The 11925-nt window shown below is 42.7% G+C and overlaps 1 protein-coding gene across 2 annotated transcripts in view; it reads left to right on the top strand.

The window, feature by feature from the left end:
• LOC110509795 (tyrosine-protein kinase ABL1) overlaps positions 1–11925 on the top strand; it is a 58097-nt gene that overhangs the window by 19932 nt on the left and 26240 nt on the right. The window contains exon 1 of one of the 2 annotated variants that reach the window (XM_021590906.2): positions 10370–11163. The exons of the other annotated variant lie outside the window; for it this stretch is intronic. Coding sequence (XP_021446581.2) covers positions 10968–11163 — 196 coding nt within the window. The 5' untranslated portion in view covers positions 10370–10967. Of the gene's footprint in view, positions 1–10369; positions 11164–11925 lie in introns of those variants that run through there. 2 annotated transcript variants of the gene reach the window in all.

Raw genomic sequence — 11925 nt, 5'->3', positions numbered from 1 at the left:
GCTGTAACTTTTTAATGTGGAATAAGTCAAGGGGTATGAATACTTTCTGAAGGCACTGTAGATCTTTATTGCCTGGCCATACCGGTGTGTCTGTTGTGTTGGAAACATCATTACTTCCTCTTCAGTTTATTAGTAATGTCTACCTACAGTATCACCACTCTACTACCCATCCGAGGTGGCCTTTTACTCCTTTTTATGGTCTTTCATGGTCCTTCGTACCAGATATCGTCCATGTTAGTCAATGGTCATAGCAGCTGTAATTACCAATTGCGGGTTTTAATAATTTTCCTCAAATGCATTCCTAGGTGACACACGAGGGGCAAGTGTCAAATTACAGTCAAAGCGACAACTATGGTCTGAATAATTTCCTTGTCCCATGTAATCACAAAGCTCTGCAAGGGTTTTTGTCAATACTAAAATGTTGTCTGAAAGGAGTTTCCTTCGCGTTGCTTTGTTTCGTCCCCATCTCTCCTGTGCTGGAGGGGTTGGAAAAGGGGAGAAATGAACGTGGCAAAATAGGAAAAGTCCCGAAAATCATCCTGTGTATGTCGGCTAACTGTTAACACACAGAGAGACGGATTATATAAAACGCAATGGATTCATTCTCATTTGAGCTCATGGCCAAACAATGCGCTTCATGTTTCTCCATCTGCAACCTTTTTCCCCCTTGTTTTTTTTTTTTACAGCCTCTCCATCTCTCCTCATCCCCTCCGCTCTGTGACTGCGGTGAGTTAATGGAGTTTTGGGGAGATTGAGGAAGCAGGTGCGTTTCTGTTTGATTTGTGTGCTGGCGAGATGACACGTTTGCCATGCCAGGCTGAGAGGATGTATGGCCTGGTGGCATGTGACTGGATGCTCTGGAAACTTTGGTCATTTCTAAGTCTCACACGATGTGTCAGGATGCCCTATAGCAGGGGTTCTCAAACCTTTTGGAGCTGTGACCTCTCTTGTGATAGCAAATTCATCAGGAATCCACTCATAATCAGAATACAACATTGAGGGATGTAAAAATAGCATGCAGCAGGTTTTACTATGACTTTGGCAGTGCTTGGCCCGGACAGACCTGGGAAGGAACATTTTCAAGGCCCATCTCTTGGCATTGGAGAACATTTAGCAGGTTTCAAGTTAATTTCCTGTAATTTTTCCACATTTTGTCATGGAGCAGAAGTTTTTGGTTGTTGCAGCCTTAAAGCTAATATCCTGCAATTTTGCAATGAGGCAGAGAGAGAACTTTGCAGTTTTAAAGCTTAACTTACAATGGGTTTATGTAAATGAACAAAAAAATACAAATAGTAATGAGTTAAAAGTGGAAGTACTGTGGATACCAATATCCCTGTGAGTCTCCCAGGCCAATGTTGCCCAGGGTTAAGAACAAATTGTAGATGAATAATATGACATTGTGTTACACACTTCAAACGTATTCCATGGATCCCTTGGCCAAAGGTTGTTTAATCTGTTGGTAATATTCAATAGCGGAACTCGTTTTGAGAACCTATGCCCTATAGATGCCTTGATGCACTGCCATTTTTTACCAGAACATTTAAATAATCCATTGGATCATTTGTAAATATTCACTTATTTTGGAGCTAGTCTATATTTAAAAAAAAGTATACATCTGACCATTTTATAATTAATAATTGCATGATATGTTGTTTTTTGCAACCCTGCTCTGAAAGGTTTTGACCACTAGTCTTGCTTCACTGCTTTGATTGGTGCAGCTAGAAACCACAAGTGTCTGTCTTATAATGAACAGGCACCTGCGAAGAAAATTCAAGGAACTTGTTTATCTATTTTGTTGTGCTCTTATATTTGTATTGGTCTTTCATGTTTGATGTGCTCAGGGTGTTGTTAAGTCTCATTTGCGGTGTGAATCATGATGAGCAAAGTCATTTGTAGCCTATCATTTCACTTACCCTATGAGAACCATATTTGGCTTTGCTGTACCAAAGCCTGCCAGCAGCCCCACCTGAAAAAAGGTTGCACCGTGTCCATTACAACGTAGAAAAACAGATGTCTCTTATGGAAGATGCCAACTCTTTGGCGATAACAGTAGATGGCAAAGTCAAAGATGCTGGTTTCCATCTGTGGCAAAGTTTTCCCTAAATGCTTATGACCAATCCAGAACCAGCCAAGCCAGCTGGCTAATCTTTTGAATACAGTGTAGTAAAAAATCAAAAACAAACAGAAACAGAACATCAGCTAACTAGATAAGGTTAGTATGCTGCTAGCTACAATGACAGCTGCCAGTTGCCCATGTGTTTCTCCACTCCATGTGGAAATCATCGCAATGTTCTTTCCCATCCCCAATTTGTGAATATGTGTAAGTAGTAGGGCTATGACGATACCACTATAGCGCAAATTGTTTTCCATGGCAAACATGAAAACACGAAGCAGACTAAACTCTTTGGTCATTTAAAAACTAGCTGTATGTAAGAGTGTGCTATAGCTTAGAAAATAATACATGTGACACTAGATGACAACATAAGGATGTTTAACAACCATTAGGGCTGTTTTCCTAAAGAAGATAAATCCGCTTCGTGTTTTGTTTCCTTGGTATGACACTAACGAGTATCACGAAACTGGTACCTTCCTGGAACCTAAACGAGCGTTTCCGCTCTAGGGCAGGAGTTACATCCAAATAGGGGCGGCATTGTCCTCTGGTGGGTGCTTTTTTTTAATGTTCAAGAGTTTTAAGTATGGATTTCCATCCGATCTGAGGACCTCCATAGAATGTTAGGCTGCAGTTACATGACGCAACTTCCACACAATTTTAATTGCAGTTGCAACTGACATGTCAAGCAACTTTGCTGTTAGATGACGCTACTTAAAAATTCCTGCGGCTCAGAGGGACGCTAGCGTCCCATTTCGAAAACTTCCGGTGAAATTGCAGAGCACCAAATTCAAATTAAATTACTATAAATATTAAACTTTCATGAAATCACAAGTGCAATACATCAAAAATAAAGCTGAACTTGTTGTTAATCCAGCCGCTGTATCAGATTTCGAAAAAGCTTTACGGCGAAAGCAAACCATGCAATTATCTGAGGACAGCGCCCAGCGCACAAATGCATAACAAATAATTTTCAACCAGGGAGTTGCGAAAGTCAGAAATAACGATATAATATATGACTTACCTTTGAAGATCTTGTTCTGTTGGCACTCCAAAAGGTCACAGTTACATTACAAATGGTCCTTTTGTTCAATAATGTCCTTTTTATATCCATAAAAACTCAGTTTAGCTGGCGTGCTTCAGTCAATAATCCACTCGGTTTCCCTCCTTCAAAATGCATACAAAATTAATCTCAAACGTTACCAATAAACTTATCCAAACAAGTCAATCAACGTTTATAATGAAACCTTAGGTACCCTAATATGTAAATAACTATAACATTTATGACGGAGAATCGTTATTGTCTTTACCGGAGAAAAATACCAAAGAACGCGCTCTCATTAACACGCTTGGAAACACTACAGCCAAAATGGGAGCCACCTAGAAAAACTACAATTTCTGGCTCATTTCTCCAAAAACCAGCCTGAAACTCTTTCTAAAGACTGTTGACATCTAGTGGAAGCCCTAGAAACTGCAATCGAGCACGATTTTGCCATATTATAAAAGTGCCAGCCATTGAAATCAGTGGTAGGATAAAACATTTGGGGGGGGGGGGGGATGGTTTGTCCTCGTGTTTCGCCTGCCATTTCAGTTCTGTTACACTCACAGATATTATTTTAACAGTTTTATAAGTGTGTTTTCTATCCAGATCTACCAATTATATGCATATCCTAGCTTCTGGGCCTGAGTAGCAGGCAGATTACTTTGGGCACGCTTTTCATCCGGACGTCAAAATACCGCCCCCAATCCCAAAGAAGTTAAATGCAATTTTAAAATTGACAATCAAATTGAAGCTGCTTCTGTCACATTGTTTGAGAATTCTAAACTCAGCACATGTCATCTGATGCTTTACATTATTTGTTTATCCAACTGTTTCGTTATTGTATTTGGGGGTAGAAGCTTTTAAGGAGCCTTTTGGACCTAGACTTGGCGCTCCGGTCCCGTTTGCCGTGCAGTAGCAGACAGTGCAGTCTATGACTTGGGTCTTTGACAATTTTTGGGCCTTCCTCTGACACTGCCTAGTATATATGTCCTGGATGGCAGGAAGCTTGGCCCCAGTGATGTATTGGCCTGTACGCACTACCCTCTGTGTAGCACCTTGCGGTTGGATGTCGAGCAGTTGCCATACCAGGTGGTGATGCAACCGGTCAGGATGCTCTTGATGGTGCAGCTGTATAACTTTTTGAGGATCTGGGGACCCATGCCACAGATTTTCAGTCTCCTGAGGGGGAAAGGGTGTTGGTGATGTTCACACCAAGGAACTTAACTCTCGACCCCGCTCCACTACAGTCTCATCGATGTTAGTGGGGGCCTCTTCGGCCCTCCTTTTCCTGTAGTCCACAATCATCTCCTTTTTCTTGCTCACATTGAGGGATAGGTTGTTGTTCTGGCACCACAGTGCCAGCTCTCTGATCTCCCTATAGGCTGTCTCATTTTTGTCAGTGATCAGGCCTACCACTGTTGCATCATCGATAAACTTAATGATGGTGTTGGAGTTGTGCTTGGCCACACAATTGTGGGTGTACAGGGAGTACAGGAGGGGACTAAGTACGTACACCTAAGGGGCCCTAATGTTGAGGATCAATATGTCAGATTTGTTGTTGCCTACGCTTCCCGGTCACCTAATCATCCCCAGCTTACAATTGGCTCAATCACCCCCCCCCCCCCCCCCCCCCCTCATCTCCCCTGTAACTATTCCCCTGGTTGTTGCTGTAAATGAGAATGTGTTCTCAGTCAACTTAACTGGTAAAATAAATGTTAAATAAATAAAATATAACCTTACCTCCTGAGGGTGGGAAGTCCAGGATCCAGTTGCAGAGGGAGGTGTTTAGTTTCAGGGTCCTAAACTTAGTGATGAGCTTTGTTGGCACTATGATGTTGGAACGCTGAGCTGTAGTCAATGAAAAGCATTCTCACATAGGTGTTCCTTTTGTCCAGGCGGTAAAGGGCAGTGTGGAGTGCGATTACGTCATCTGTTCGGGCGGTATACGAATTGGAGTGGGTCTAGGGTTTCTGGGATGATGGTGTTGTGAGCCATGACCAGCCTTTCAAAGCACTTCATGGCTACCGAATGCTACGGGGCGGTAGTCATTTTGGCAGGTTACCTTCGCATTCTTGGGCAAAGGGACTATGGTGGTCTGCTTGAAACATGTAGATATTACAGACTCTGTCAGAGAGAGGTTGAAAGTGTCAGTGAAGATACTTACCAGTTGGTCAGCACATGCTCGGAGTACACATCCTGGTAATCCGTGTGGCCCTGTGGCCTTATGAATGTTGACCTGTTTAAATGTCTTGCTCACATCGGCTACGGAGAGTGTGATCACACAGTTGTCCAGAACAGCTGGTGCTCTCATGCATGCCTCAGTGTTGCTTGCCTCGAAGAGATCATAAAAGGCATTTAGCTTGTCTGGTAGGCTTGTGTCACTGAGCTTGTGGCTGGTCTTCCCTTTGTGGTCCATAATAGTTTGCAAGCTCTGCCACATTCGACGAGTGTCAGACCCGGTGTAGTAGGATTCAGTTTGCGGATTGAGCTAGTCACTGGTACTTCCTGCTTTAGTTTTTGCGTGTAAGCGGAAATCAGGAGGATAGCATTATGGTCAGACTTGCCAAATGGAGGAAGAGCTTTGTATGCTTCTCTGTGTGTGGAGTAAAGGGGGTTGCACATGTGACATGCTGGTGGAAGTTAGGTTAAACTGATTTAAGTTTGCCTGCATTAAAGTCCCCGGCTACTAGGAGTGCAACTTCTGGATGAGGATTTTCTTGTTTGCTTATGGCCTTATACAGCTCGTTGAGTGCAGTCTTAGTGCCAGCATCTGTTTGTGGTGATAAATAGACCGCTATGAATAATATAGATGAGAACTCTCTTGCTAGATAGTGTGGTCTTTGTTTTCCAGTGATTGCACGTTGGCCAATAGAACTGATGGTAGAGGAGATTTACTCACTCGCCTCAGAATCCTCACAAGGCACCCCGACCTTCTCCCTCTGTATTTCTGCCTTTTCTTCCTGCGAATGACGGGGATTTGTGCCTGGTCTCCGGAAAGCAGTATACCTTGCGCGGTGGATTCATTAAAGAATAAGTATTTGTCCAGTTCGAGGTGAGTAAACGCTGTTCTGATGTCCATAAACCGTAAGAGACGGTAGCAGCAACTTTATGTACTAAATAAGTTACAAACAATTCGGGAAAAACAAACAAAATAGCACAGTTTTTAAGTAGCCCGAGTTGATCAGGCTCTTGATTGTGGCCTGGGGAATGTTGTCCCACTCCCCTTCAATGGCTGTGCGATGTTGCTGGATATTGGTGGGAACTGGAACACGCGCAGATCCAGAGCATCCCAGACATGCTCAATGGGTGGCATGTCTGGTGAGTATGCCGGCCATGGAAGAACTGGGACATTTTCAGCTTCCAGGAAATGTGTACAGATCCTTGTGACGTGGGGCTGTGCATTATCATGCTGAAACATGAGGTAATGGCGGTGGATGAATGGCATGACAATGGGCCTCAGGATCTCGGCACGGTATTTCTATGCATTCAAATTCCCATCGATAAAGTGCAATTATTGACGACAAGCATGCAGATGAGCTTCCACTGACAGTTTGTGCAGAAATTCTTTAGTTGTACAAATCCGCAGTTTCATCAGCTGTCTGGGTGGCTGGTCTTGGATGATCCCAACGGTGAAGAAGAGAATATGGAGTTCCTGGGCTGGCATGGTTATACATGCTCTGAGGTTGTGAGGCCGGTTTAATGTACTGCCAAATTCTCTAAAATGACATTGGAGGTGGCTTACAATAGAGAAATTAAAATAAAATGTCTGGCAACAGCTTTGGTGGACATTCCTGCAGTCAGCATGCGAATTGCACACTCCTTCAACTTGAGACATCTGTGGCATTGTGTGTGACAAAACTGCTCATTTCAGTGGCCTTTTATTGTCCCCAGCACAAGGTGCACCTGTGTAATGAGCATGCTGTTTAATCAGTCTCTTGATTTGCCACTCCTGTCAGGTGGATGGATTATTTTGGCAAAGGAGAAATGCTCACTAACAGGGATATAAACAAATTTGTGCACCAAATTTGAGAGAAGTAAGCTTTTTTGTGCATATGTGACATTTCTGGGAAGTCATGGGACTAACACTTTACATGTTGCCTTTTATATTTTTGTTCAGTGTAGCCATCACTGTTTGATCAAGCGCTCTTGCTCCTTAGCTAGCAACGAGTTTACAAGCTAGCAACAATTTTTAGCTAGTGCAGTTCATGTTGAAAGTGTTCGTTTATTGACTTCAGAACCATGCACATAACACCTTTACTAGTCTTGATGCCAGTATTTACTTCAGCTCCCATTTGGGGAATGTCTCTTCTGGCCACCTTGATCATGGTTCCCGCAGTACTGACAGCTGTGTTGTTGACATGACAACTCGGCCAGAGTTCCTAACCTTTGAAATGGATCATGTGACAAAGCATTCGTTTTTAATTGGCTGTTGATTGGCTGTTGCAAACTCGAAATATTTCAGCTGGATGCATCCGAGTTGCAGATTAATTGCAGGCTTATTACGGTTTTCACCAATCAAGAAGCAACTCGGTTACAAGCCACAAAATGTCTGTGCAAGTTGCGTTGTGTAACTGTAGCCTTAGACTTTTTTGGGCAGTAAACATACAGTTGAAGTCGGAAGTTTACATACACCTTAGCCAAATACATTTAAACTCAGTTTTTCACAATTCCTGACATTTAATCCTAGTAAAAATTCCCTGTCTTAGGTCAGTTAGGATCACCACTTAATTTTAAGAATGTGAAATGTCAGAATAATAGTAGAAAGAATGATTTACTTCAGCTTTTATTACTTTCATCACATTCCCAGTGGGTCAGAAGTTTACATACACTCAATTAGTATTTGGTAGCATTGTCTTTAAATTGTTTAACTTGGGTCAAACAGTTCGGGTAGCCTTGCACAAGCTTCCCACAATAAGTTGGGTGAATTTTGGCCCATTCCTCCTGACAGAGCTGGTGTAACTGAGTCAGGTTTGTAGGCCTCCTTGCTCGCACACGCTTTTTCAGGGATGGCGTTCTTTGGCTTGCAAGCATCCCCCTTTTTCCTCAACATAACAATGGTCATTATGGCAAAACAGTTTTATTTTGTTTCATCAGACCAGAGGACATTTCTCCAAAAAGTACGATCTTTGTTCACATGTGCAGTTGCAAACTGTAGTCTGGCTTTTTTTATGGTGGTTTTGGAGCAGTGGCTTCTTCCTTGCTGAGCGGCCTTTCAGGTTATGTCGATATAGGACTCGTTTTACTGTGGATATGGATACTTTTGTACCTGTTTCCTCCAGCATCTTCACAAGGTCCTTTGCTATTGTTCTGGGATTGATTTGCATTTTTCGCACCAATGTACCTTCATCTCTAGGAGACAGAATGCTTCTCCTTCCTGAGCGGTAGGACGGCTGCGTAGTCCCATGGTGTTTATACTTGCATACTATTGTTTGTACAGATGAATGTGGTACCTTCAGGCCTTTGGAAATTGCTCCCAAGGATGAACCAGACTTGTGGAGGTCTACAATTTTTGCAACTGGATCCTGGAGGTCTTGGCTGATTTCTTTTGATTTTCCCATGATGTCAAGCAAAGAGGCACTGAGTTTGAAGGTAGGCCTTGAAATACATCCACAGGTACACCTCCAATTGACTCAAATCATGTCAATTAGCCTATCAGAAGCTTCTAAAGCCATGACATAATTTTCTGCAATTTTCCAAGCTGTTTAAAGGCACAGTCAACTTAGTGTATGTAAACTTCTTACCCACTGGAATTGTGATACAGGGAGTTAGTTATAAGTGTAATAATCTGTCTGTAAACAATTGTTGGAAAAATGACTTGTGTCGTGCACAAAGTAGATGTCCTAACCGACTTGCCAAAACTATAGTTTGTTAACAAGACATTTGTGGAGTGGTTGAAAAACGAGTTTTAATGACTCCAACCTAAGTGTATGTAAACATCCGACTTCAACTGGCAGTCCCGAAATTATTATCTATGGCTTGATTGGAGAATTCTATTTTTTTATTTTATTTTTTATTTCACCTTTATTTAACCAGGTAGGCCAGTTGAGAACAAGTTTTAATTTACAACTGCAACCTGGCCAAGATAAAGCAAAGCAGTGCGACAAAAAAACAGAGTTACACATGGGATAAACAAAAGTACAGTCAATAACAATAGTAACATTGTTACAATTGTCTTCCTTGGTGGCATGTTATCACCTTCTATACCACTGACTCACCTTTTTATAGACGGGATTGACTACAGCAACAGACTCCTGGCCTATATTCAGTCAATTGTCCTCCTTTTCCTTATGATTGGACATTTCAGTGAGCGTGTTAGCCAGCTAGCATGCTTCTGGGCTGTGGACTGACAAATCTAAGGTTCCAGCCAGTCTGGAGTCACCCGCTGAAGTGGTATTACACACACTTGAATGTAGCGTCTGCTTAAAGGCAAGGAAAGTGAATCAGCGGTTTTGAGGGATACTGGTCTTGACTGAAGTCAAAAATCTATCCAAAGAATACCTATATTTAACATTGCCTTTCTATAGCGGTAACTCTTAATTTGCACCCACTCTGCACCTTTTATTGTCAATGTTCTGGTTTGGAGAGACCATGTGGGCATACCTGTATTATAGTCTATTCATTCTAAGTACTCTTGTTGATAACATTTCATGGCATAAGATGCTGAAGAATGACACAACCAATCCTTGAGTTCAGTATGGCCACTGTAAAGACAGCTGAGGGAAGACGGGGATAGAGAAAGGCATGTCGCAAGAGTGCCTGACTAATGCCAATGATTCTTTGTTCCTCACAGAAACGGCCAACCATTCACTCCGTAGAAGCACATGGCCCTGCATGTTTCTTTTTAGATTAAAGTTTTTTTTATCAGTTGAGATATTAGATTTCACAATTATTGCAGTTCACCTCCAGTTGAAACAGCCCTGGGCAATTTAACCTTATTTGAGCAGTGTAAAAAGTTAGGGGGGGGGGCTCAGGGGAATAGTGTACTTTCCTCTGTTATCTGATTGCAGAATAGCTCCCTACTCCGAGCTCAAGCTTTTGTGCTTTTAAAAAGCCAGGCGGCTTCCAGACCCTGTTCTTTAACCTGTAAGTATTTCAGATCTGAGTAAGAGAAAGGGGGAAACTGAGGGAGAGAAGAAGTGGGGGTGGGGGTTTGAAGTGTTGGAGAAGGGTTTTTTGAAAAAGTGTCTTGTGGCTCTCCAACAGAAGGACAAAGAGAAACATCTGACTGGATCTTTCACAGTTGTAACTTCAAATTTGGTTGTCAACAGAGGTTTCATCTGTCTCCTTTGGATGTGTTTTTTTGCATACTGTTTCTGTTTGCGTTCCTCTTGGTGTGTGTGTGTGTGCGTGTGTAGAGTAGTTCTTGCTCTCTTGTGTGTTGTGGGAGGGCCCAGCCATCTGATGTCATTCAGTGCCGCAAGCAGAGCCTGAAAGAGGCCCTTTGTTGTCAGGCTGTAGCACGAGTCCCTGTGCTTCTCATGCTAACGGACATACACACACGCACACACCGGGGACAGGAGAGAGAATGGCACCATCCAAACTGCCCTACTGCCCGCTCAACTGACATATCCGCATGTCCAGCCAGCTTTCGGCCAGAACGGACGCACTTTTGGGTCGCTTCTGCCTCCTCCGGAAAGGAGCTAACCAAGCCAGAGAGAAAAAAAGATGGAGCCGCTTAGACTACAAAGTTTGTAGACTTTGCGGGCAGCACAGAGTTCGCTTTTGTTTGGTGGAATAGAGGAGAGAAAAGGGGGTCACAACAGCCAAAGATTCTGAGAGGAGAAAAGCAGAATTCCTTTTGTTATTTGTCTTTTCATGACAGGCCTGGGGAAGTTTTTTTCTGTTGATCTGCCGGCAAAAGGAAACATAAGGGACACTGAGCTGATAAACAAACAGCATTTTTCAAGTGGAAGTGAAAGAAAGCAAATGAAAATGTTGGAGATTTGCCTGAAATTGGTGGGGTGTAAATCTAAGAAAGGCCTCTCGTCCTCCTCCAGCTGCTACTTGGAAGGTAAGAATTCGAGGAACGGCAGTAGGGGGTTGGTATGGAGTATAAGGGGGGTTGTTTTGGGTTTGATTCTTAGAGAAAGACAAAGATGGTCAGAGAAGGAGATGACACTGTAGGGGAGTTAGTTGCGCTGGGAAGGGGGAGAGAACGTAGCGCATCTTCTCCCTCTATCTCTCCGTGTGAGGCCTCTGGCGTTCCTCTGGAAAGCGGAGGGGGAGACCATCAGGGAGAGGGAAGCCAGACACTGGCTTGCTGCAGAGGAAAGAAGAGGGATGAGGGAATACAAGGAAATCTGACTCCAGGCTGGGCTCGTTTTTACTTTTGTCTGAGGGTTTCATCTAAATCTACGCTTTTCTTTTCACTCTTTGCTAAGATTTGCATCTTGTTTATTGTTTTTCTACATTGAGTGCAAAGAAAAGTTGAACTGAGTTATAGAGTTTTAAGACTTATCGGCCTTATAGAGTGTACCATTGTAATTATTTTCCAAGCCTACACTCGGCCTTACTTTAAACAAAGATGAGCTAAATAGATTAGCCTGAATCAAAGATGAATGAAATTTGAGGAAATCCATGTACTAAGGATTGCGCAACGAAATGATTTAATAGACAATATACTGTAGTCCTGGAACACTTTCCAGCAAAGTAGATGTTGATCAATACATTTTTAAACGCACATTTTCATATAGCGGTGGTTACACACACACACACAGACCAAAAATGAAAGAGCACTCTCTAATTTGGAATAAAGTTGAATGTATTTCTGGAA

Source organism: Oncorhynchus mykiss, chromosome Y, assembly GCF_013265735.2.
Source record: "Oncorhynchus mykiss isolate Arlee chromosome Y, USDA_OmykA_1.1, whole genome shotgun sequence".
In the NCBI taxonomy this organism is placed as follows: domain Eukaryota; kingdom Metazoa; phylum Chordata; class Actinopteri; order Salmoniformes; family Salmonidae; genus Oncorhynchus; species Oncorhynchus mykiss.
The sequence above is the reverse complement of the archived record's forward strand: the minus strand, read 5'-3'. Positions and strand labels throughout refer to the sequence as shown.